Source organism: Salmo salar, chromosome 10 (assembly GCF_965601325.2).
Source record: "Salmo salar chromosome 10, fSalSal1, whole genome shotgun sequence".
Classification (NCBI taxonomy): Eukaryota; Metazoa; Chordata; class Actinopteri; order Salmoniformes; family Salmonidae; genus Salmo; species Salmo salar.
Window position 1 is genome coordinate 126,655,402 of NC_138300.1, and position 27,912 is coordinate 126,683,313.

At 41.8% G+C, this 27,912-nt stretch overlaps 1 protein-coding gene across 1 annotated transcript; it reads right to left on the reverse strand.

Annotated features, from left to right (window-relative positions):
- Positions 1 to 615: 615 nt before the first annotated feature.
- On the reverse strand, positions 616 to 27,912 carry cib2 (calcium and integrin binding family member 2). The gene is made up of 5 exons (XM_082956654.1): positions 27,662 to 27,912; positions 19,129 to 19,240; positions 13,645 to 13,792; positions 8,178 to 8,373; positions 616 to 4,139 (listed from the first exon to the last, which is right to left on the reverse strand). The coding sequence occupies exons 1-5, from the start codon at positions 27,910 to 27,912 to the stop codon at positions 4,118 to 4,120; spliced, it is 729 nt and encodes a 242-aa protein (XP_082812780.1). The 3' UTR covers positions 616 to 4,117.

The window sequence follows — 27,912 nt, forward strand, 5'->3', positions numbered from 1 at the left end:
TATGTCACATTGTATACATGATTGGAGACAGGCGCAGGAATATGTAATAGGGGTTTTTAAAACACGCAGCACGAAAGCCGAAACAACAACACATGTACTTACATGGTTCATTGGATCAGTCTAATACTTAGCATATTGCACATACACGCACAAATCTAAATTACACCTGCGCTGGAATAATACATTTAGGCATTTCTCTTGCATTTCAAACATGATAGTTCAAAAAAATGCATGGTTTTTTTCTTTGTATTATCTTTTACCAGATCTAATGTGTTATATTCTCCTACATTCATTTCACATTTCCACAAACTTCAAAGTGTTTCCTTTCAAATCGTATCAAAAATAGGTCCTGAGCTACAGGCAGTTAGATTTGGGTATGTCATTTTAGGTGAAAATTGAAAAAAGGGGCGGATCCTTTTAATGGCTGTGTGCTTATTACTAATTTCAATAAGCAATTTCATAAATGTGTCAAGTGCAGCATCTGGTTGCTCCTCATTACACACCACAGACCAGCAAATATTCTTTACATCATCAACATATGAATCTGTAAGGGGTGCGTACTGGCGGCAGAGAAGTCAGGCACAGGAGAGCAAAACTGATTTACAACGGCGCAGTTTAATAAATAACACCACCGTAAACAGTACAAAAATCAATGGGTAAAACCCGTCACACACCAGCATAACGTGCACAAGCACTACAATAAACAATACCGGACAAGGACATGGGGGGAACAGAGGATTAAATACACAACATGTAATGATGGAATTGAAACCAGTGTGGGAAGACAAGACAAAACAAATGGAAAATGAAAGGTGGATCGGTGATGGCTAGAAGACCAGTGACGTCGACCGCCGAACGTCGCCCGAACAAGGAGAGGGACTGACTTTGGAGGAAGTCGTGACAGAATCACTACAAAACGTATTGTATGACCTCTTATACACTATATTAGGCCCAGCCTTTGGAACTTTGGTTTTCCTAGATAAATGAAATCAAAGTTTATTTGTCACGTGCACCACAGGGTAAAACATCATTCACAGTTGAGGGTTCCAGATCATAGCTGATGCTGAACATTATATTATAAATTATATGGTTTGGGCTTTTCATGCAATAATCGTTTAGCTGTCATATATTTATTGATGACTAAGTATAAAAAACATACATGTTATAGTGCTAGCCATTAAAATGTAATTTCCAATAGAGCCGACATATACGACATTTACCGTGAATGTAGTCTCCGCGAATACGGGAACATTGCCTTTAAAGGGTTCTGAAAAAGGGCCGATCAGATTGAATCCCGGTCAAGGTATGATGATTACCATACATCACTCCTTATTGGTCACCTCAAGAAAGTACCATGAACGGTAACACTCTTAGACGCTGAGAGAATTGATGGCTGTCAGAAGTCAAACCATCCAGTCAACAAGCCACAGAAAATGTGTGTATTAAAAGTTAAGTCAAATGCCCCACATTCACATCAAATACTGAAAAATGTTTTATTGAAGAGACAGTAACGAGGAGTTTAAATACAGGAACATTTGTATTAATCAGAGAATCACTGTATAAAGATGTGAATGGTGGATGGCTTGATAAAGAGGCTAAGACAGGGGTTCTCAAACCTCTCCTGAGACCCCAGCTGTTCCTCTCCTCGGGGACCCCCATCTGTTCCTCTCCTCGGGGACCCCCAGCTGTTCCTCTCCTCGGGGACCCCCAGCTGTTCCTCTCCTCGGGGACCCCCAGCTGTTCCTCTCCTCGGGGACCCCCAGCTGTTCCTCTCCTCGGGGACCCCCAGCTGTTCCTCTCCTCGGGGACCCCCAGCTGTTCCTCTCCTCGGGGACCCCCAGCTGTTCCTCTCCTCGGGGACCCCCAGCTGTTCCTCTCCTCGGGGGCCCCTGGTCATTCAATGTATTTTACCTTTACCACAGCTAGCACACCTGATTCAACGTGTCAACTAATCATCAGCCCTTATAGGTGAATCAGGTGAGCTAGTTCAGGGCTATATCAACACTGAGGAGAGGGGTAAGAGACAGTAGAGATGTCTTAGGGTCCCCTGAGGAGAGGGGTAAGAGACAGTAGAGATGTCTGAGGGTCCCCTGAGGAGAGGGGTAAGAGACTGGTAGCAGTAGAGATGTCTGAGAGTCCCCAGAGGAGAGGGGTAAGAGACTGGTAGCAGTAGAGATGTCTGAGGGTCCCCAGAGGAGAGGGGTAAGAGACAGTAGAGATGTCTGAGGGTCCCCTGAGGAGAGGGGTAAGAGACTGGTAGCAGTAGAGATGTCTGAGGGTCCCCTGAGGAGAGGGGTAAGAGACTGGTAGCAGTAGAGATGTCTTAGGGTCCCCTGAGGAGAGGGGTAAGAGACTGGTAGCAGTAGAGATGTCTGAGGGTCCCCAGAGGAGAGGGGTAAGAGACTGGTAGCAGTAGAGATGTCTTAGGGTCCCCTGAGGAGAGGGGTAAGAGACTGGTAGCAGTAGAGATGTCTTAGGGTCCCCTGAGGAGAGGGGTAAGAGACAGTAGAGATGTCTGAGGGTCCCCTGAGGAGAGGGGTAAGAGACTGGTAGCAGTAGAGATGTCTGAGGGTCCTCAGAGGAGAGGGGTAAGAGACTGGTAGCAGTAGAGATGTCTGAGGGTCCCCTGAGGAGAGGGGTAAGAGACTGGTAGCAGTAGAGATGTCTGAGGGTCCACTGAGGAGAGGGGTAAGAGACAGTAGAGATGTCTGAGGGTCCCCTGAGGAGAGGGGTAAGAGACAGTAGAGATGTCTTAGGGTCCCCTGAGGAGAGGGGTAAGAGACTGGTAGCAGTAGAGATGTCTGAGGGTATGGTAGAGATGGTAGAGATGGTAGAGATGTCTGAGGGTATGGTAGAGATGGTAGAGATGGTAGAGATGGGTACATGTCTTCATTAGAACTAGAGAACAGTCAGGTATGATGTCATCATCATTAATTATAGCAACAACAGAACATAGAAATGTCCAGAGCAATTCATCAAGAGCAGGAGGGAGTTCCAAACGTCACCCTATTCACTAGATAGTGCACTACTGGCCCGGGTCAAAAGTAGTGCACTATCTAGGGACTAGGTTGCCATTTTGGACAAGTCTTAGAAATGACCCAACAATTCATTAACAGCAGGAGAAACAGAATATTATGCTTTATACGTGTGATGAGTAAATAGTGCATTGCTGTCATAAAACTGTCCATCTGTCTGTGTGACCTTGGTGATGCAGCGCTGTGCTCTCTGTCTCCCCTCTGTCTGTCCCCTCTGTCTGTCCCCTCTGTCTGTCCCCTCTGTCTGTCCCCTCTGTCTGTCCCCTCTGTCTGTCCCCTCTGTCTCCCCTCTGTCTGTCCCCTCTGTCTGTCCCCTCTGTCTGTCCCCTCTGTCTGTCCCCTCTGTCTGTCCCCTCTGTCTGTCCCCTCTGTCTGTCCCCTCTGTCTGTCCCCTCTGTCTGTCCCCTCTGTCTGTCCCCTCTCTTTGTCCTCAGGTCTGGTCTTGTATAATGTCCACCAGGCAGGTTCCAGGTCCTGACCCCTCTCAGGGCTGTATCCCCATCAGTTCATTAAGGAGACCTGAGTGTCCTTCAGTGACAGGAGAGGTCAGTATGGAGGTCTGAGGCACAAGGGGAAAGGGGAATGTGATATTTCTGTGGACCTGCTAGTACTCCAGTATTCCTCCAAGGCCAGGGCTGGTCTGGGTTTGAGTGAGGAGGAACAGCTTATAAAAGGTTCCCATTTCATCTTCCTGTTTCTCTGTCGTTTTAAGAGAACATACAAAGCATCATTGTTCCATCAGTGGTTGTGATAATAATATTACTATGACATATAATAGTCAACAAAAAACAAAAAAACATCCTCAAACCAAACAGATGAAAACCAAGTAGAGAATGTGGGTGTGTGTAAGAGAGGACAACCAAACTGAAGAGATCCAGGATCATAATGAGAACGAAGCCAGTCTGTTCCTGTTTCAGCTGACATCTCTACAGACAGACGTCCAGGGAGAGTTATGTCTGTAGCCACAGAAAGGCACCGTGCTGTGGTGAGGGTGTGGGCAGGGTGTGGGCAGTGTTTTTTGTATGGTCAGGATCTCTGCCATAAAATCAGATTATAGAATATAGACTTTCCATGGAGCCCTTTCAGATTCTTATGTGGAAGGTACTGCAAAACAGAGACAGAACCGACAGAAACACATGTTAAGGAACAACACACTGACCTACTATCATGACCTGAATAACACACTGATCTACTATCATGACATGAACAACACACTGATCTACTATCATGACCTGAATAACACACTGATCTACTATCATGACCTGAATAGCACACTGATCTACTATCATGACATGAACAACACACTGACCTACTATCATGAACTGAAAAACACACTGATCTACTATCATGACATGAATAACACACTGATCTACTATCATGACATGAACAACACACTGACCTACTATCATGACCTGAACAACACACTGATCTACTATCATGACCTGAATAACACACTGATCTACTATCATGACCTGAATAACACACTGATCTACTATCATGACATGAACAACACATTGACCTACTATCATGACCTGAATAACACACTGATCTACTATCATGACCTGAATAACACACTGATCTACTATCATGACCTGAATAACACATTGATCTACTATCATGACATGAACAACACACTGACCTACTATCATGACCTGAACAACACACTGATCTACTATCATGACATGAACAACACACTGACCTACTATCATGACCTGAACAACACACTGATCTACTATCATGACATGAACAACACACTGACCTACTATCATGACCTGAACAACACACTGATCTACTATCATGACCTGAATAACACACTGATCTACTATCATGACCTGAATAACACACTGATCTATTATCATGACCTGAATAACACACTGATCTACTATCATGACCTGAATAACACACTGATCTACTATCATGACATGATCAACACACTGACCTACTATCATGACCTGAACAACACACTGATCTACTATCATGACCTGAATAACACACTGATCTACTATCATGACCTGAATAACACACTGATCTACTATCATGACCTGAATAACACACTGACCTACTATCATGACCTGAATAACACACTGATCTACTATCATGGCATGAATAACACACTGATCTACTATCATGACCTGAATAACACACTGATCTACTATCATGACCTGAATAACACACTGATCTACTATCATGACCTGAATAACACACTGACCTACTATCATTACCTGAATAACACACTGATCTACTATCATGACCTGAATAACACACTGATCTACTATCATGACCTGAATAACACACTGATCTACTATCATGACCTGAATAACACACGGATCTACTATCATGACCTGAATAACACACTGATCTACTATCATGACCTGAATAACACACTGATCTACTATCATGACCTGAATAACACACTGATCTACTATCATGACCTCACACACTGATCTACTATCATGACCTGAATAACACACTGATCTACTATCATGACCTGAATAACACACTGACCTACTATCATGACCTGAATAACACACTGACCTACTATCATGACCTCACACACTGATCTACTATCATGACCTTAATAACTCACTGATCTACTATCATGACATGAACAACACACTGAATTACTATCATGACCTGAATAACACACTGATCTACTATCATGACCTGAATAACACACTGATCTACTATCATGACCTGAATAACACTCTGATCTACTATCATGACCTGAATAACACACTGATCTACTATCATGACCTGAACAACACACTGATCTACTATCATAACCTGAATTACACACTGATCTACTATCATTACCTGAATAACACACTGATCTACTATCATGACCTGAATAACACACTGATCTACTATCATGACCTCACTCACTGACCTACTATCATGACCTGAACAACACACTGATCTACTATCATGACCTGAATAACACACTGACCTACTATCATGACCTCACACACTGATCTACTATCATGACCTGAATAACACACTGATCTACTATCATGACCTGAATAACACACTGACCTACTATCATGACCTGAATAACACACTGATCTACTATCATGGCATGAATAACACACTGATCTACTATCATGACCTGAATAACACACTGATCTACTATCATGACCTGAATAACACACTGATCTACTATCATGACCTGAATAACACACTGACCTACTATCATTACCTGAATAACACACTGATCTACTATCATGACCTGAATAACACACTGACCTACTATCATGACCTGAATAACACACTGATCTACTATCATGACCTGAATAACACACTGATCTACTATCATGACCTGAATAACACACTGACATACTATCATGACCTGAATAACACACTGACCTACTATCATGACCTCACACACTGATCTACTATCATGACCTGAATAACACACTGATCTACTATCATGACATGAACAACACATCTACTATCATGACTCATGACATCAGTACCATTAGATGATGCTGGATTCAGACAGACAGTACTGTACTGTAGGCTAATATACCACATGTTAGATTATGCTGGATACAATACCCCAAAATGACAAATTAAAAACAGGTTTTTATCAATAACTGAAATATCACAGTTATATAAGTATTGACCCTTTACTCTGTACTTTGTTGAAGCACATTTGGCAGCGATTACAGCCTTGAGTCTTCTTGAGCATGACGCTACAAGCTTGGCACACCTGTATCTGGGTAGTTTCTACCATTCTTCTCTGCAGATATCCCGAGTGGCGCAGTGGTCTAAGACACTGCATCTTAGTGCTAGAGGTGTCACTACAGACCCTGGTTTGATTCCAGGCTGTATCACATATCTGCCGTGAGAGGGAGACCCATAAGTGGCGCACAATTTGCCCAGCGTCGTCCGGGTAAGGGTTTGGCCGGTGTAGGCCGTCATTTTAAATAAGAATTTGTTCTTAACTGACTTGCCTAGTTAAAGGTTAAATAAAAAAAGTATTCTCAAGCTCTGTCAGGTCGGATGGGGAGCGTCGCTGCACAGCTATTTTCTGATCTCTCCAGAGATGTTCGATTGGGTTCAAGTCCGGGTTCTGGCTGGGCCACTCAAGGACATTCAGAGACTTGTCCCGAAGCCACTCTTGCATTGTCCTGGCTGTGTGTTTAGGGTCGTTGTCCTGTTGGAAGGTGAACCATCGGCCCAGTCTGAAGTCATGAGCGCTCTAGAGCAGGTTTTCATCAAGGATCTCTCTGAACTTTGCTCCGCTCATCTTTCCATCGATCCTGACTAGTCTCCAAGTTTTTGCCGCTGAAAAACATCCCCTCAGCATGATGCTGCCACCGCTATGCTTCACCGTAGGAATGGTGCCATGTTTCCAACAGACACGCTTGGCATTCAAGCCAAATACTTTAATCTTGGTTTCATCAGACCAGAGCATCTTGTTTCTCATGGTCTGAGAGTTTTTAGGTGCCTTTTGGCAAACTCCAAGCGGGCTGTCATGTGCCTTTTACTGAGGAGTGGCTTCCGTCTGGCCACTCTACCATAAAGGCCTGATTGGTGGAGTGCTACAGAGATGGTTGTCCTTCTGGAAGGTTCTCCCATTTCCGCAGATGAACTCTGGACCACCAAGGCATTTCTCCCCTGATTGCTCAGTTTGGTCGGGCGGCCACCTCTAGGAAGAGTATTGGTTGTTCCAAACTTGTTCCATTTGAGAATCATGGAGGCCACTGTGTTCTTGGGGACCTTCAATGCTGCAGAAATATTTTGGTACCCTTCCCCAGATCTGTGCCTCAACACAATCCTGTCTCGGAGCTCTACGGACAATTCCTTCGACCTCATGGCTTGGTTTTTGCTCTGGCATGCGCTGTCAACTGTGGGACCTTATATAGACAGTTGTGTACCTGTCTATATCATGTCCAATCAACTGAATGTACCACAGGTGGACTCCAATCAAGTTTTAGAAACATCTCAAGGATGATCAATGGAAACAGGATGCTTTGTCATTATGGGATACTGTGTGTAGATTGATGAGGATTGTTTTTTATTTAATCCATTTTAGAATAAGGCTGTAATGTAACAAGATGTGGAAAAAATCAAGTGGTCTGAATACTTTCCGAATGCATTTCATGTACAGTATTACACTGACTAAAATAATACTGTTACCTTAAAAAGTCAGGAGCCCTGGTGATCATGTTTTCAAAGTCAGCGAAGGACAGTTTGCTATCTCCGTCTAGGTCAGCCTCTTCGATGGCCTTCTCACAGACCAGGGTGACCTCTTCAGGGCTCAACTCCTCCCTTGTTAGCTTGTTCAACGTTTTCTCCAGATCCTCCTTACACAGGAAGTTATCCACATTGAAATCTACACACACACACACACACACACACACACACACACACACACAGGATGTTATCCACGTTCAAATCTAACACAGAAAGTTACATAGGTGATGAATCCCAAACCAGCTCCTCACCCCTACCAACTCGCTCGGAAGGCCATCTGTTGTAATGTGTTAGTGATGAAGCTCAGAGGGTGACTTCAAGAGTGGTGAGGGGATCAAATAAACCCATCAATTTCGGGACAGACTGGTCACTTGAATGATGCAATTCATGCTCCACATTTAAATAACAGAACGAGCATGAAATTCAAATAAAAAAATTCCCCCTGTAGTTTAACAAGATGTGAACCTCAGTAACAGTTAAACATTTAATTTGGAGTTATTTCATGTTACACGTGTCAAGACTCAAAGTTAGACACAAACAGATACAGGTGGCTCATAATTAGGCACCTCAATTATTTTGTGTGAAATTGCACTAATTAAAAACTAACGCAGTGCATTATGGGATACCTCTATCTGGTGTACGTGACAATAAAACAAATTCTATTATTTTTGTGCTGGCAACTGACTCGGTCGAAGTGACTATCAAAGGTTCTAATTACACCGTCCATCATTTTTACGCCCTCAGCTTTGGGACACTTAATGTCATCAGGTAGGGTTAACTTTATAACTATAGTTTTTTTCTACAAAATTTAGAAATGTGCCATTTTCACATATGTATACACTGGCATTGTGCTGGGATATTGAAAATGAAGTTGGCAAGTGGTAGATTTACCCTTTTAACAGAGATTAATGTAGGATTAAATGTCATTATCATATACAATGCCTTCAGCAAGTATTCACAGCCCTTGACTTGTTCCACATTTTGTTGTGTTACAAAGTGAAATTAAAATGGATTTAATTGTAATGTTTGGTCGACGATCTACACAATACTCTGTCATGTGAACATGGAAGAAAAATTCAAACATTTTTTTTTTTAAATGAAAAATAAAACACTAATATATCTTGATTAGATTAGCATTCACCCCCCTAAAACAATACATATTGGGAACACATTTGGCAGCGACTACAGCTGTGAGTCTTTTGGGATTAGTCTCTAAGAGCTTTGCACACCTGGATTGTACAATATTTATTAATTTGTATTTATTTATTTAACCTTTATTTAACTAGGCAAGTTGCCCATTATTCTTTAAAAAATTCTTCAAACTCGGTCAAATTGGTTGTTAATCATTGCTAGAAAGACATTTTCAAGTCTTGCCATAGATTTTCAAGCCAAGTTAAGTCAAAACTGTAACTACGCCACTCAGGAACATTTAATATCATCTTGGTAAGCAACTCCAGTGTATATTTGGCCTTGTGTTTTAGGTCATTGTCCTGCTAAAAGGTGAATTTGTCTCCCAGTGTCTCTTGTAAAGAAGATTGAACTAAGTTTTCCTCTAGGTTTTGTCTTTTCTTAGCTCTTTCTTTATATTATAAAAAACTCCCTAGTCCTTGCCAATGACAACCATACCCATAACATGATGCAGTCACCACTATGCTTAAAAAATATGAAGAGTGGTACTCAATGATGTGTTTCCCCAAACATAATGCCTTGTATTTAGGAAAAAAAGTTCATTTCTTTGCCACATTTTTTGCAGTATTACTAACCTGTTGGGGCTCGGGGGCAGTATTGAGACATTTTGAAAAAAATATGTGCCCATTTTTAACTGCCTCCTACACCAACTCAGAAGCTAGGATATGCATATTATTAACACATTCGGATAGAAAACACTCTGAATTTTCTAAAACAGTTTGAATGGTGTCTGTAAGTATAACAAAACTCATATTGCAGGCAAAAACCTGTGAAAAATAGATTAAAAAAAAAGTGAATTTTGTGACTGTACTATTTAGTGTCATTGTTTTATAGATACCATAGTGAGAAAGGATTCATTTCGCAACACCTACGGCTTCCACTAGATGTCAACGATCTTTATAAAGTTGTTTGAAGCGTCTATGATAAACAGAGAGCAAATTAGAATCCAAGGAAGTTGACATGTCATCACTTCATTTTTTTGCGCCTGCGCATAAATCTGAGAAACGTGAGTTTTGTCTTCATTGTTTATCTCGACATAGGATAGGTTGTGTGAAAATATTACTGATGTTTAACGTTAAAAATGGACCAAAAGATTAATGCTAAACAACATTTGACATGTTTGAACGAACATAAATAGATTATTTACTAGGTTTTTGTAGCTTTTCGGCGTGATTTTACAGTCCCCCACCACGTTTTGTGGGAGCATAATGAACGCTAAGTACTTGGTGTTATTTGGACATAAATTATGAACTTTGTCAAAAGAAACCACATTTGTTCCGGACCTGTGATGCCTTCCGGACCTGGGATGCCAGTCTTCTGATGGAGATAATCAAAGGTAAGGGGATATTTACAATGTTATTATCGATTTTAGATGATGCTAACTGTATAGCATAACCTGTTGTTCTTAGCATAGCACCCCGTTTATTGCAAAATGTGATTTCCCAGTAAAGTTATTTTGAGATCTGGCCATTCGGTAGCAATTACGAGATGATAATATATTATTCTTTGAATGACAATATTATAATTTACCAATGTTTTCGAATAGTAATTTTGTTATGTTCACCGGAAGCATTTCAGAGAAGAAAAAAATCTGAATTTCACGCTACTGTAAAATGCTGTTTTTGGATATAAATATGAACTTGATGGAACAAAAAATGCATGTATTGTATAACATAATGTCCTAGGAGTGTCATCTGATGGAGATTGACAAAAGTTAGTGCATAATTCAAGCTGGTTTCTGCTTTTGGTGACGCCTGACCTTGAATTGAAAATGGATGTTTGTACTTTTGTGGCTATGTACTGTCCTAACATAATCTAACTTTATGCTTTTGCCGTAAAGCCTCTTTGAAAATCGAACAATGTGGTTAGATTAAGGAGATGTTTATCATTTAAATTGTGTAAAATAGTTGATTGTTTGAGAAATTGAAATTATTAGATTTTTGATGTTTTGAATTTCCAGCCTTGTTAGCAATCCCGGCTCGGGGTTCATTGCTAACCTGTAGCCCCAACAGGTTTTAAGTACCTTGTTCCAAACAGGACGCATGTTTTGGAATATTTGTATTATGTACAGGCTTCCTTCTTTTCACTCTGTTATTTATGTTAGTATTGTGGAGTAACTACAATGTTGTTGATCCATCCTCAGTGTTCTCCTGTCACAGCCATTAAACTATGTAACTGTTTTAAAGTCACCATTGGCCTCATGATGCAGTTTCCTTCCTCTCTGGCAACTGAGTTAGGAAGGACACCTGTATCTTTGTAGTGACTGGGTATATTGATACGCCATCCAAAGTGTATCTAATAACTTCACCATGCTCAAAGGGATATTCAGCGTCTGTACCCTTCTTTGCAAGGCATTGGTTGAATCTGTGCTTGAAATTCACTACTCAATTGAGTTACCTTACATGTAATTGTATGTGTGGGGTACAGCGATGGGGTAGTCATTCAAAAATCATGTTAAACACTATTATTGAACACAGAATGAGTCCATATAACTTATTATGTGATTTGTTAAGCACATTTTTACTCTTGAATTTATGTAGGCTTGCCATAACAAAAGGGTTGAATATTTGTTGATTCAAGACATTTCAGCTTTTCATTTTTTATTAATTTAGAAAATGTTCTACAAACAAAATTCCATTTTGAAATGATGCAGTATTGTGTGTAGATCAGTTACGCAACATCTCAATGTAATATATTTTTAACCTGTTGGGTCTAGGGGGCAGCATTTGCACGTCTGGATAAAAAAAATGTACCCGATTTAATCTGGTTACTAATCCTACCCAGTAACTAGAATATGCATATACTTATTATATATGGATAGAAAACACTCTAAAGTTTCTAAAACTGTTTGAATGGTGTCTGTGAGTATAACAGAACTCATTTGGCAGGCAAAACCCTGAGACATTTTCTGACAGGAAGTGGATACCTGATGTGTTGTATTGACTTTAAACCTATCCCATTGAAAAACACAGGGGCTTAGGAATATTTTGGCACTTCCTATTGCTTCCACTAGATGTCACCAGCCTTTACAAAGTGTTTTGAGTCTTCTGGAGGGAGATCTGACCGAACAAGAGCCATGGAACGATGATGTCCCATTAGACACCTGGCGCGCGAGTTCATGTTGGGTACCCTCGTTCCAATACGTTATAAAAGAGTATGCATTCGTCCACCTTGAATATTATTCATGTTCTGGTTAAAAAAGGCCCTAATGATTTATGCTATACAACGTTTGACATGTTTGAACGAACGGAAATATATTTTTTCCCCTCGTTCATGACGAGAAGTCCGGCTGGTTTACATCATGTGCTAACGAGACGGAGATTTTTGGACATAAATTATGAGCTTTTTTGAACAAAACTACATTCGTTATGGACCTGTGATACCTGGAAGTGACATCTGATGAAGAGAATCAAAGGTAATGGATTATTTACATAGTATTTTCGATTTTAGATCTCCCCAACATGACGTCTAGTCTGTATCGCAACGCGTATTTTTCTGGGCGCAGTGCTCAGATTATTGCAAAGTGTGATTTCCCAGTAAGGTTATTTTTAAATCTGGCAAGTTGATTGAGTTCAAGAGATGTAAATCTATAATTCTTTAAATGACAATATAATATTTTACCAATGTTTTCTAATTTTAATTATTTAATTTGTGACGCTGACTTGACTGCCGGTTATTGGAGGGAAACGATTTCCTCAACATCAATGCCATAGTAAAACGCTGTTTTTGGATATAAATATGAACTTGATAGAACTAAAAATGCATGCATTGTCTAACATAATGTCCTAGGAGTGTCATCTGATGGAGATTGTAAAAGGTTAGTGCATCATTTTAGCTGGTTTTATGGTTTTGGTGACCCTGTCTTTGACTTGACAAAACATTACACACAACTCTTGTAAATGTACTGTCCTAACATACTCTAAATTTATGCTTTCGCCGTAAAACCTTTTTGAAATCGTAAAACGTGGTTAGATTAAGGAGATGTTTATCTTTCAAATGGTGTAAAATAGTTGTATTTTTGAAAAATTTGAATTTGGACATTTATTTGGATTCAAATTTGCCGCTCTTGAAATGCACCTGCTGTTGATGGAGTGCACCACGGGTGGCACGCTAGCGTCCCACCTAGCCCCAAGAGGTTAATTCAGGCTGTAACACAACAAAATGTGGAAAAGGTTAAGGGGTGTGAATACTTTCTGAAGGCGCTGTATATCAGCATACTCACCATATATTTTGAAGGCGTATATGGCCTTGAGCTCCCTGGGGGCCGTCTCACTGAGGACAGAGAACATATCCACAAAGTCGTTGAAGCTCAGGTTCCCTGCTCCGTCCTCAGAGAAGGACTCCACGATCCTGTTTCTGAACGGGTTCTCCTACAGGACACACAGTGAGAGGGGGAGACAAGGCAAGGCTGTCATTACTCATACATCACTGTCTATCAAGGCTATCATCAGTATGTCACTGATACAATAAGGGTTTTAATCTACAAGAAACAGAGAGACAAGGGGACAAGGCTAACATCACTGATAGAAGACAATGAGCCAGTGGTCAGACAATGACTTATTTACTATGTGTAAATGGAATTTAATGAGGAAAGCAAATAAGTGTCATTATCTGTATTTATTATGATTAAACAAAGCCTGTGTGTCTATGTATGATGATTATTCAACAATATGCAGGTCAGCAACCACAGCTAATGAAGTCACTGAAGCCCTTAAAACTTATTCGGGATCGGTGTCCCTTCCATGGGACGGTTGAGCTAACGTAGGCTAATGCGATTAGCATGAGGTTGTAAGTAACAAGAACATTTCCCAGGACATTGTCACGGTCGTCGTATGAATGAGACCAAGGCGCAGCGTGTGTATCGTTCCACATCTTTATTTATCTGTGAAACTATGCAAGACATACAATAAACTAATAAACAAAAACAACAAATGGTGACGAAGAGGAGCAACATACACTAGCTCAAAATATGATCCCCAATTAGAGACAACGATGACTAGCTGCCTCTAATTGGGAATCATTCGTAAAACCCCAACCTAGAAAAAAGAACCTAGAACACAACATAGAAAATTTCAACTAGACAAAAACCCCAACATAGAAAAAATAAACTAGAACCAACATAGAAATAAATAAACTAGACAAAACCCCCCAGTCACACCCTGACCTACTCTACCATAGAAAAATACAAGCTCTCTATGGTCAGGATGTGACAGTACCCCCCCCAAAGGTGCGGACCCCGGCCGCTAAACCTGAAACCAAAAGGGAGGGTTAGGGGGGGTGTCTAATGTTGGTGGTGGCTTTGGTGCAGGATGAAGAACCTTCTCATCCCGCGGATCCTCCCGCATCGGAGGCGGTTCTGTTGCGGGACGAAGAACCCTCTCATCCTGTTAACCCGCCATCATAGGAGGCGGCTCTGATGCAGGACGAAGACCCCTCTCATCCTGCGAACCCGCCAGCATCGGTGGAGGCTCCGGACTGTGGGCCTTCCCAGGAGGTTCCGGACTGTGGGCCGTCTCGGGAGGTTCCGGGCCGTGGACCGTCTCGGGAGGCTCCGGGCCGTGGACCGTCTCAGGAGGCTCCGGACCGTGGACCGTCGCCGGAAGCTCTGGACCGGGAACTGTCGCCGGAAGCTCTGGACTGGGAACTGTCGCCGGAAGCTCTGGACTGGGAACTGTCACCGGAAGCTCTGGACTGGGAATTGTCACCGGAAGCTCTGGACTGGAAACTGTCGCCGGACTGGGTAGGCGCACTGGAGGCCTAGTGCGTGGAGCTGGGACAGGTGGCACCAGACTGGTGACACGCACTTCAGGGCGAGTGTGAGGAGCAGGCACAGGACGTACTAGACTGGGGAGGCGCACTGGAGACCTGGTGCGTAGAACCGGTGCAGGATATACTGGACCGTGAAGGCGCACTGGAGGTCTGGAGCGTAGAGCCGGCACAACTCGTCCTGGCTGAATGCTCACAGAACGGGGTTCTGGTACAGGATGCACTGGGCTGTGAAGGCGCACTGGCGACACTGGCGCAGCGTGTGTATCGTTCCACATCTTTATTTATCTGTGAAACTATACAAGATATACAATAAACTAATAAACAAAAACAACAAATGGTGACGAAGAGGTGCAACATACACTAGCTCAAAATAATCTCCCACAAACACTAGTGGGAAAAACAACAACTTAAATATGATCCCCAATTAGAGACAACGATGACCAGCTGCCTCTAATTGGGAATCATACCAAAACCCCAACATAGAAAAAATAACCTAGAACACAACATAGAAAATCCTAACTAGACAAAAACCCCAACATAGAAAAAAGAAACTAAAACCAACATAGAAATGAATAAACTAGACAAAACCTCCCAGTCACGCCCTGACCTACTCTACCATAGAAAAATACAAGCTCTCTAATGTCAGGACGTGACAGACAGACAAATCTGATATTGGCAGAAAGCTAAAATTATTGTTAATCTAACTGCACTATCCAATTTACAGTAGCTATTACAGTGAAATCATGCCATGCTATTGTTTGAGGAGAGAGCACAATTTTGAACATGAAAAGTTATTAAAAAACAAATAAGGCACATTTGGGCAGTCTTGATACAACATTTTGAACAGACATGCAATAGTTCATTGGATCAGTCTAAAACTTTGCACATACAGGGATGTCATCTAGTGGCCAAAATCTAAATTACACCTGGGCTGGAATAATACATTATGGCCTTTCTCTTGCATTTCAATGATGATGGTACAAAGAAAATACAAAAGAACGGTTGGTTTTTTCTTTGTATTATCTTTTACCAGATCTATTATGTTATATTCTACTACATTCCTTTCACATTTCCATAAACTTCAAAGTGTTTCCTTTCAAACGGTACCAAGAACATGCATATCCTTGCTTCAGTTTTGAGCTACAGGCAGTTAGATTTGGGTATGTCATTTCAGGCAAACATTGAAAAAAAGGGGCTAATCCTTAACAAGGTGTTGCAGTCAGTTTTGGAAGGTGTGGCCAGCAATAAACTGGTCCTGAACATCTCTAAAACTAAGAACATTGTATTTGGTACAAATTGTTCCCTAAGTTCTAGACCTCAGCTGAATCTGGTAATGAATGGTGTGGCTCTTGAACAAGTTGAGGAGACTAAATTACTTGGCTTTACCTTAGATTGTAAACTGTCCTGGTTAAAACATATACTGTTAGTAGACACACAGGCTTTACTCAGAACAAGTGGCAGATCATTAGTAAAGATTGAAAGAAGTAAAAAGGGGCCTAGACATCTGCCCTGGGGAATGCTTGATTCTACCTGGATTATGTTGGAGAGGCTTCCATTAAATAACCCCCTCTGTGTTCTGTTAGACAGGTAACTCTTTATCCACATTATAGCAGGGGGTGTAAAGCCATAACATATACGTTTTTCCATCAGCAGACTATGATCGATAATGTCAAAAGATGCACTGACGTCTAACAGACAGCCCCACAATCATTTTATCATCAATTTCTGCCAACCAATCATCAGTCATTTGTGTAAGTATCGTACATGTTGAATGACCTTCCCTATAAAAAAGTGCCAAAAATCTGTTAATTTGTTTACTTTGAGAGAGCATTGTATCTGGTCAAACACACTTGTTCCCCAAAATGTACTAAGGGTTGGTAACAGGCTGATTGGTCGGCTGTAAAGAGGGCTTTACTATTCTTAGGTAGCGGAATGACTTTAGCTTCCCTCCAGGCCTGAGGGCACACGCTTTCTAGTAGGTTACCAGTGTGTGTTGATTACCAGTGTGAATACCAGTGTGATTACCAGTGTGAATACCAGTGTGATTACCAGTGTGATTACCAGTGTGTGTTGATTACCAGTGTGATTACCAGTGTGATTACCTGTGTGATTACCAGTGTGTGTTGATTACCAGTGTGAATACCAGTGTGATTACCAGTGTGTGTTGATTACCAGTGTGAATACCAGTGTGAATACCAGTGTGTGTTGATTACCAGTGTGATTACCAGTGTGTGTTGATTACCAGTGTGATTACCAGTGTGTGTTGATTACCAGTGTGAATACCAGTGTGTGTTGATTACCAGTGTGAATACCAGTGTGAATACCAGTGTGTGTTGATTACCAGTGTGAATACCAGTGTGATTACCAGTGTGAATACCAGTGTGATTACCAGTGTGTGTTGATTACCAGTGTGATTACCAGTGTGTGTTGATTACCAGTGTGATTACCTGTGTGTGTTGATTACCAGTGTGAATACCAGTGTGATTACCAGTGTGTGTTGATTACCAGTGTGATTACCAGTGTGATTACCAGTGTGTGTTGATTACCAGTGTGAATACCAGTGTGATTACCAGTGTGTGTTGATTACCAGTGTGAATACCAGTGTGAATACCAGTGTGTGTTGATTACCAGTGTGATTACCAGTGTGTGTTGATTACCAGTGTGATTACCAGTGTGTGTTGATTACCAGTGTGAATACCAGTGTGTGTTGATTACCAGTGTGAATACCAGTGTGAATACCAGTGTGTGTTGATTACCAGTGTGATTACCAGTGTGATTACCAGTGTGTGTTGATTACCAGTGTGATTACCAGTGTGTGATTACCAGTGTGTGTTGATTACCAGTGTGAATACCAGTGTGTGTTGATTACCAGTGTGATTACCAGTGTGTGTTGATTACCAGTGTGATTACCAGTGTGTGTTGATTACCAGTGTGATTACCAGTGTGAATACCAGTGTGAATACCAGTGTGTGTTGATTACCAGTGTGAATACCAGTGTGTGTTGATTACCAGTGTGATTACCAGTGTGTGTTGATTACCAGTGTGATTACTAGTCTGATTACCAGTGTGATTACCAGTGTGTGTTGATTACCAGTGTGATTACCAGTGTGTGTTGATTACCAGTGTTGATTACCAGTGTGATTACCAGTGTGATTACCAGTGTGTGTTGATTACCAGTGTTGATTACCAGTGTGATTACCAGTGTGATTACCAGTGTGTGTTGATTACCAGTGTTGATTACCAGTGTGTGTTGATTACCAGTGTTGATTACCAGTGTGATTACCAGTGTGTGTTGATTACCAGTGTGAATACCAGTGTGTGTTGATTACCAGTGTGATTACCAGTGTGTGTTGATTACCAGTGTGATTACCTGTGTGTGTTGATTACCTGTGTGATTGCCAGTGTGATTACCTGTGTGATTACCAGTGTGTGTTGATTACCAGTGTGATTACCAGTGTGTGTTGATTACCAGTGTGATTACCAGTGTGATTACCAGTGTGATTACCAGTGTGATTACCAGTGTGTGTTGATTACCAGTGTGATTGCCAGTGTGTGTTGATTACCAGTGTGATTACCAGTGTGATTACCAGTGTTGATTACCAGTGTGATTACCAGTGTGTGTTGATTACCAGTGTGAATACCAGTGTGTGTTGATTACCAGTGTTGATTACCAGTGTGATTACCAGTGTGTGTTGATTACCAGTGTGAATACCAGTGTGATTACCAGTGTGTGTTGATTACCAGTGTGATTGCCAGTGTGTGTTGATTACCAGTGTGATTACCTGTGTGATTACCAGTGTGATTACCTGTGTGATTACCAGTGTGTGTTGATTACCAGTGTGATTACCTGTGTGATTACCAGTGTGATTACCAGTGTGATTACCAGTGTGTGTTGATTACCAGTGTGAATACCAGTTTGAATACCAGTGTTACCTACATTTAGTTCCGGCATGCTGACTATAAGAGCTAAGGGTATTGTAACATCAGGCTCGTTGGTGTAGTCCATGGGGACTAGGTGTGGAGCCAGCTCATGGTATCGCCCATGTAACCTAGAACACAAGACAATAACGACTATTAGTAGTGGTATCAACACATTGACTTTCATATCTTCTTTCATTCCTACAATAAGAAAACAAACAATGTTACTGAATAAAGATACCGGATGAGATGAAACATGCTGTTAACATGGGGATGTGGATGAGCTGAAAACATGCTGTTTACATGGGGATGTGGATGAGCTGAAAACATGCTGTTTACACGCCAGCAGCACACCACCCTGCATCCCACTGTTGGCATGTCTCTGAAGTTAAGCAGGGTTGGTCCTGGATGGGAGACCAGATGCTGCTGGAAGTGGTGTTGGAGGAGAAGGAGGCACTCTTTCTTCTGGTCTAAAAGAATATCCCAGGGCAGTAATTGTGGACATTGACCTGTGTAGGTTGCTGTCTTCCAGATGGAATTTAAACAGGTGTTCTGACTCTCTGTGGTCACTAACGGTGGTGTCCTGGCTAAATACCGAATCTACAATCATGGCAACCTAATCATCCCCAGCTTCCAATTTGCTCATTCATCCCCGTCCTCTCCCCTTCAACTATTCCCCAGGTCGTTGCTGTAAATGAGAATGTGTTCTCAGTCAACTTACCTTGTAAAATAAGGGTAAAAACAATGTTTACACACTCCGCTCTGCAAGGTAACATAAACAGAGTCATGATGACACTGGCCATTAAAACCAATCTGATCTATGTTGTTAAACAGAAGAAGAACAGTTGTTATTTGAACAGTCAGCAGTGTTGTTCTGTTCTCTGGACAGGCAGGGATGTCAGAGCTAAACCTCTGACCCTTGACCCTGGAACAACCCCTTCCAGGTGCCATCTCAGTTGCCATGGCAGCACTATGCATCTGGAAGGCCATTGGTCTCTGATTACGAGCTCACTGAGGTAGCATAATATAAACCTGTCAGGACGTGCCTGTGTTTGAGATCGTGTTACATACAGGACAGATTAAACACCTCCTGATGACCTTGACCTCTGATTGATTGATCAGATAATACACCTTCTTACCTCCTTCCATTGGCTCACTAGCTCCAACTGTCCTAATGGATGAGATTTCTGTGAAAGACCAAATTGTCTATTCCCTTCTCCTTCCATGACTAACACTGTTCAAAATGCCATCTCCATCCTCCAACGGAACCGGGATCAAATACCTAATGATTGGTGATGATAATCCTTACATCATACTGTCCCAATCTACAGTCGTGGCCAAAAGTTTTGAGAATGACACAAATATTAATTTCCACAAAGTTTGCTGCTTCAGTGTCTTTAGATATTTTTGTCAGATGTTACTATGGAATACTGAAGTATAATTACAAGCATTTCATAAGTGTCAAAGGCTTTTATTGACAATTACATGAAGTTGATGCAAAGAGTCAATATTTGCAGTGTTGACCCTTCTATTTCAAGACCTCTGCAATCCGCCCTGGCATGCTGTCAATGAACTTCTGGGCCACATCCTGACTGATGGCAGCCCACTCTTGCATAATCAATGCTTGGAGTTCGTCAGAATTTGTGGGGTTTTGTTTGTCCAACAATTCCAAGTTCTCAATGGGATTAAGGTCTGGTGAGTTTCCTGACCATGGACCCAAAATATTGATGTTTTGTTCCCCGAGCCACTTAGTTATCACTTTTGCCTTATGGCAAGGTGCTCCATCATGCTGGAAGAGGAATTGTTCGTCACCAAACTGTTCCTGGATGGTTGGGAGAAGTTGCTCTCGGAGGATGTGTTTTCATGGCTGTGTTCTTAGGCAAAATTGTGAGTGAGTCCACTCCCTTGGCTGAGAAGCAACCCCACACATGAATGGTCTCAGGATGCTTTACTGTTGGCATGACACAGGACTGATGGTAGCGCTCACCTTGCCTTCTCTGGACAAGCTTTTTCCGGATGCCCCAAACAATCGGAAAGGGGATTCATCAGAGAAAATGCCTTTAGCCCAGTCCTCAGCAGTCCAATCCCTGTACCTTTTGCAGAATATCAGTCTGTCCCTGATGTTTTTCCTGGAGAGAAGTGGCTTCTTTGCTGCCCCTCTTGACACCAGGCCAACCTCCAAAAGTCTTCGCCTCACTGTGCGTGCAGATGCACTCACACTTGCCTGCTGCCATTCCTGAGCAAGCTCTGTATTGGTGGTGCCCTGATCCCGCAGCTGAATCAACTTTAGGAGACGGTCCTGACGCTTGCTGGACTTTCTTGGGCACCCTGAAGCCTTCTTCACAACAATTGAACCACTCTCCTTGAAGTTCTTGATGATCCGATAAATGGTTGATTTATGTGCAATCTTACTGGCAGCAATATCCTTGCCTGTGAAGTCCTTTTTGTGCAAAGCAATGATGACGGCACGTGTTTCCTTGCAGGTAACCATGGTTGACAGAGGAAGAACAATGATTCCAAGCACCACCCTCCTTTTGAAGCTTCCAGTCTGTTATTCGAACTCAATTAGCATGACAGAGTGATCTCCAGCCTTGTCCTCGTCAACACTCACACCTGTGTTAACGAGAGAATCACTGACATGATGTCAGCTGGTCCTTTTCTGGCAGGGCTGAAATGCAGTGGAAATGTTTTTTGGGGATTTAGTTCATTTGCATGGCAAAGAGGGACTTTGCAATTAATTGCAATTAATCTGATCACTCTTCATAACATTCTGGAGTATATGCAAATTGCCTTCATACAATCTGAGGCAGCAGACTTTGTGGAAATTAATATTTGCGTCATTCTCAAAAATGTTGGCCATGACTGTACAGTATGCTGGTACAGCTGTGTGGAGACAGAACCTGTGGTGTTTTATTGAGGTCATAAAGACCAGGAGTCCATTAGGTTCCAGCTGATTGTCCATTTGGTTTCCAGAGCTCTGCTGCTGGCCCTGTTATCACTGTGTTGTCACAGCCCATCTCCGTCTCAATGTCATCGTGGACCCATTCATCCACAGCACAGTGCTCCGAGCATGATATCTATTACATAAGAGTACGAGGTGAGCTGAGCTGGGCCGTCAATGATCAGTAAGGATTCAGACAGTGGAGTAGAAGGAAGAAGTGTATTATCACTGTTTTGACGACCATGGAGAAATAATTTCACAAGATCCAGTGGATCAAGAAAACCTTCTTTCCTTCGTGTGTGTAAATTGAGTAAAGGGCCGTATGCTCTCAACCATCTAAAAGCACAACCAAATTCCAATGGAAAAACAATGTCTGATTTTTGGTTTAGTTGTAATTGCGTTTGGTTGTCAACAAATGAATAATTGATATGTTGGATTCAGACTAAGACCTGGACTGGCCTGGTGTATTACAGAACTCTGTCTGTCTGCCTGTCGGTCTGACCCTGGTACCTAGTCCCAATATATCCAGCTGCTCTTCCCATTAGAAATTAAACAATCCTCTGAAATGCCAAGAAACCACTGACAGAAGACAGTAGATCACCATTAAGTAACACAGATGACAACATGTTGAGCAGATTCATCAAAACCACAGATGTGGAATGTTTGATCCTCTCTACCTGTCGCCAAAAAGCCATAAAACAGGTCTGGATCAATACCAGTGAAGAAGCCTACACTGTTAAAATGAAGTGCTTTGGAACACTAAAACGAGTAGCAACTGAGCTGCCACCACCTTATAGGAAACGAAACCTTAACTTTGCTGGAGTATTGAAACATGGTGGTGAGGGTATTGGGACAGATTTAAGGTGTATTGGAACATTCATCCTGGTGTTCTGAATCATGACATGGTGGTGAGGGTATTGGGACAGATTTAAGGTGTACTGAATCATGACATGGTGGTGAGGGTATTGGGACAGATTTAAGGTGTTCTGAATCATGACATGGTGGAGAGGGTATTGGGACAGATTTAAGGTGTACTGAATCATGACATGGTGGTGAGGGTATTGGGACAGATTTAAGGTGTTCTGAATCATGACATGGTGGAGAGGGTATTGGGACAGATTTAAGGTGTATTGGAACATTCATCCTGGTGTTCTGAATCATGACATGGTGGTGAGGGTATTGGGACAGATTTAAGGTGTACTGAAACATGACATGGTGGTGAGGGTATTGGAAAGATTTAAGGTGTACTGAAACATTCATCCTGGTGTTCTGAATCATGACATGGTGTGTTGTAACATCACATAATCAAGAGTTGTGCAACACCTTGCCAGAGACCTGGAGCACTAACCAGGAAAAGGTTGAAAACACTATGGTGGTGTTTCAGATCCCTCTCCTATTGTGTAGCTGCTCTTACACGGTGTGCTGATTAGCTTCTCATTGGTCCAAAAGGTCAAACAAAAGTATTGTGTTCAAACAAAAGACACAAGAAAAGATAGTTTGGTGAAAATCCAAGTTTGTATTTTAAAGTTTGTCCGGTATAATAATTACTGAGTACAACATGACTTTTGGAGCTTCAAAAGTTTTCTTTTCTTAGCAAATTATCAAACGATAACAAAACATGAACTGGGTAATATTCATTATTCCAATTCTGTTGCAAAACTTTTCTTAAACTGAAGCAAACGGAACGTGGAGGGACCTGAATTTGTCCAATAGAAACTCTTATTTTGCTCGGTTTGCTTCCGTTTGGTTCTTAAACGGTAAACGGTTTCCGTAACGAATACACCCCAGGTCTTTCACATTTTTATATTGACAAAGTAAAACAGTTCACAGATCTGTAAGGTAGTTACCATACAGTGGCTTGCGAAAGTATTCCACCCCTTGGCATTTTTCTTATTTTATTGCCTTACAACGTGGAATTAAAATAGATTTTTGGGGGTTTGGTATCATTTGATTTACACAACATGCCTACCGCTTTGAAGATACACATTTTTTTTCTTGTGAAACAAACAAGAAATAACACAAAAAAACTGAAAACTTGAGGATGTGTAACTATTCACCACCCCAAAGTCAATACTTTGTAGAGGCACCTTTTGCAGCAATTACAGCTGCAAGTCTCTTGGGATATGTCTCTATAAGCTTGGCACATCTAGCCACTGGGATTTTTGCCCATTCTTCAAGGCAAAACTGCTCCAGCTCCTTCAAGTTGGATGGGTTCCGCTGGTGTACAGCAATCTTTAAGTCATACCACAGATTCTCAATTGGATTGAGGTCTGGGCTTTGACTAGGCCATTCCAAGACATTTAAATGTTTCCCCTTAAACCACTCACGTGTTGCTTTAGCAGTATGCTTAGGGTCATTGTCCTGCAGGAAGGTGAACCTCCATCCCAGTCTCAAATCTCTAAATGACCGAAACAGGTTTTCTCTCAAGAATTTCCCTGTATATAGCGCCATCCATCATTCCTTCAATTCTGACCAGTTTCCCAGTCCCTGCCGATGAAAAACATCCCGACAGCATGATGTTGCCACCACAATGCTTCACTGTTGGGATGGTGTTCTTGGTGTAATGAGGTGGTGTTGGGTTTGCGCCAGACATAAGACAAAATAACTGAAAACTTGAGCATGCATAACTATTCACCCCCCAAAGTCAATACTTTGTAGAGCCACCTTTTGCAGCAATTACAGCAATTACAGCAATTGGATCTTTTTTTATAACCCAACCCTGATCTGTACTTCTCCACAACTTTGTCCCTGACCTGTTTGGAGAGCTATTTTGTCTTCATGGTGCCGCTTGCTTGGTGGTGACCCTTGCTTAGTGGTGTTGCAGACTCTGGGGCCTTTCAGAACAGGTGTATATACAGTTGAAGTAAGAAGTTTACATACACCTTAGCCAAATACATTTCAACTCAGTTTTTCACAATTCCTGACATTTAATCCTGATAAAAATGCCCTGTCTTAGGTCAGTTAGGATCACCACTTTATTTTAAGAATGTGAAATGTCAGAATAATAGAGAGAATTATTTATTTCAGCTTTTATTTCTTTCATCACATTCTCAGTGGGTCAGAAGTTTACATACACTCAATTAGTATTTGGTAGCATTGCCTTTAAATTGTTTAACTTGGGTCAAACGTTTCAGGTAGCCTTCCATGAGCTTCCCACAATAAGTATGGTGAATTATGGCCCATTCCTCCTGACAGAGCTGGTGTAACCTAGTCAGGTTTATAGGCCTCCTTGTTTGCACACGCTTTTTCAGTTCTGCCCACAAATTTTCTATGGGATTGAGGTCAGGGCTTTGTGAGGGCCACTCCAATACATTGACTATGTTGTCCTTAAGCCATTTTGCCACAACTTTGGAAGTATGTTTGGGGTCATTGTCCATTTGGAAGACCCATTTGCGAGCAAGTTTCAACTTCCTGACTGATGTCTTGAGATGTTGCTTCAATATATCCACATAATTTTCTTTCCTCATGATGCCATCTATTTTGTGAAGTGTACCAGTCCCTCATGCAGCAAAGCACCCCCACAACATGATGCTGCCGCCCCCGTGCTTCACAGTTGGGATGGTGATCTTCAGCTTGCAAGCATCCCCTTTTTTCTCCAAACATAATGATGGTCATTATGGCCAAACAGTTCTATTTTTGTTTCATCAGACCAAAGGACATTTCTCCAAAAAGTACGATCTTTGTCCCCATGTGCAGTTGCAAACCGTGGTCTGGCTTTTTTTTATGGCGGTTTTGGAGCAGTGGCTTCTTCCTTGCTGTCAATATAGGACTCGTTTTACTGTGGATATAGATACATTTGTACCTGTTTCCTCCAGCATCTTCACAAGGGCCTTTGCTTTTGTTCTGGAATTGATTTGCGCTTGTCACACCAAATTACGTTCATCTCTAGGAGACAGAACGCGTTGCCTTCCTGAGCGGTATGACGGCTGCGTGATCCCATGGTGTTTATACTTGGGTACTATTGTTTTTACAGATGAACATGGTACCTTCAGGCATTTGGAAATTGCTCCCAAGGATGAACCAGACTTGTTGAGGTCAATAATTATTTTTCTGAGGTCTTGGCTGATTTCTTTTGATTTTCCTATGATGTCAAGCAAAGAGACACTGAGTTTGAAGGTAGGCCTTACATCCACAGGTACACCTCCAATTAACTCAAATTATATCAATTAGCCTATCAGAAGCTTCTAATGCCATGACATTTTCTGGAATTTTCCAAGCTGTTTAAATGCACAGTCAACTTAATGACCGCTCTCGTTGGCTGGCCCTCGCTTCATACTCGTCGCCAAACCCACTGGCTACAGGTTATCTACAAGTGTCTGCTAGGTAAAGCCCCGCCTTATCTCAGTTCACTGGTCACCATAGCAGCACCCACTCGTAGCATGCGCTCCAGCAGGTATATCTCACTGGTCACCCCCAAAGCCAATTCCTCCTTTGGCCCGCCTTTCCTTCCAGTTCTCTGCTGCCAATGACTGGAACGAACTGCAAAAATCTCTGAAGCTGGAGACTCATATCTCCCTCACTAGCTTTAAGCACCAGCTGTCAGAGCAGCTCACAGATCACTGCACCTGTACATAGCCCATCTGTAAACAGCCCATCTATCTACCTACCTCATCCCCATACTGTATTTATTTATTTATCTTGCTCCTTTGCACCCCAGTATCTCTACTTGCACATTCATCTTCTGCACATCTACCATTCTAGTGTTTAATTGCTATTTTGTAATTACTTCACCACCCTGGCCTATTTATTGCCTTAACTTACCTCATTTGCACTCACTGTATATAGACTTTTTGTTTTATTTTGTTCTACTGTATTATTGACTGTATGTTTTGTTTATTCCATGTGTAACTCTGTGTTGTTGTATGTGTCGAACTGCTTTGCTTTATCTTGGTCAGGTCGCAGTTTCAAATGAGAACTTGTTCTCAACTAGCCTACCTGGTTAAATAAAGGTGAAATAAAATAAAAACTTAAACTTCTGACCCACTGGAATTGTGATACAGTGAATTATAAGTGAAATAATCTGTCTGTAAACAATTGTTGGAAAAATTACTTGTGTCATGCACAAAGTATATGTCCTAAACGACTTGCCAAAACTATAGTTAACAAGAAATGTGTTGAGTGATTGAAAAACGAGTTTTAATGACTCCAACCTAAGTGTATGTAAACTTCCGACTTCAACTGTATTCTGAGATCATGTGACACTTAGATTGCATACAGGTGGACTTTATTTAACTAATTATGTGACTTCTGAAGGCAATTGGTTGCATCAGATCTTATTTAGGGGCTTCATAGCAAAGGGGGTGAATACATATGCACACACTACTTTTCCGCTAATCTTTTTTCTCGAATTTGTTGAAACAACTTATTCTTTTCATTTCACTTCACCAATTTGGACTATTTTGTGTTTGTCCATTGCATGAAATCCAAATAAAAATCCATTTATATTACAGGTTGTAATGCAACAAAATAGGAAAAACGCCAAGGGGGATGAATACTTTTGCAAGGCACTGTACGAATCTTCTTTAAAATCAATGGAAATATGGCATTATATTTCATGGGAAAAGAATACAGGCTATGACTGCTAATTTTAGCAGTAGCACTCCTGCAAAACTTCAGCCCAGGGCTCAACTTCAGCCCAGGGCTCATCTTCAGCCCAGGGCTCATCTTCAGCCCAGGGCTCATCTTCAGCCCAGGGCTCATCTTCAGCCCAGGGCTCAACTTCAGCGCAGGGCTCAACTTCAGCCCAGGGCTCATCTTCATCCCAGGGCTCATCTTCAGCCCAGGGCTCATCTTCAGCCCAGGGCTCAACTTCAGCGCAGGGCTCAACTTCAGCCCAGGGCTCATCTTCAGCCCAGGGCTCAT

Coding starts and splice junctions, on each gene's coding strand:
- cib2 (XM_082956654.1), bottom strand. CDS start 27,912: ATGAGCCCTGGGCTGAAGATGAGCCCTGGGCTGAAGTTGAGCCCTGCG. Junction 8,374..13,644: donor ATACGCCTTCAAAATATATG/GTGAGTATGCTG, acceptor GTGTGTGTGTAG/ATTTCAATGTGGATAACTTC. Junction 4,140..8,177: donor AGGGCTCCTGACTTTTTAAG/GTAACAGTATTA, acceptor TCTGTTTTGCAG/TACCTTCCACATAAGAATCT.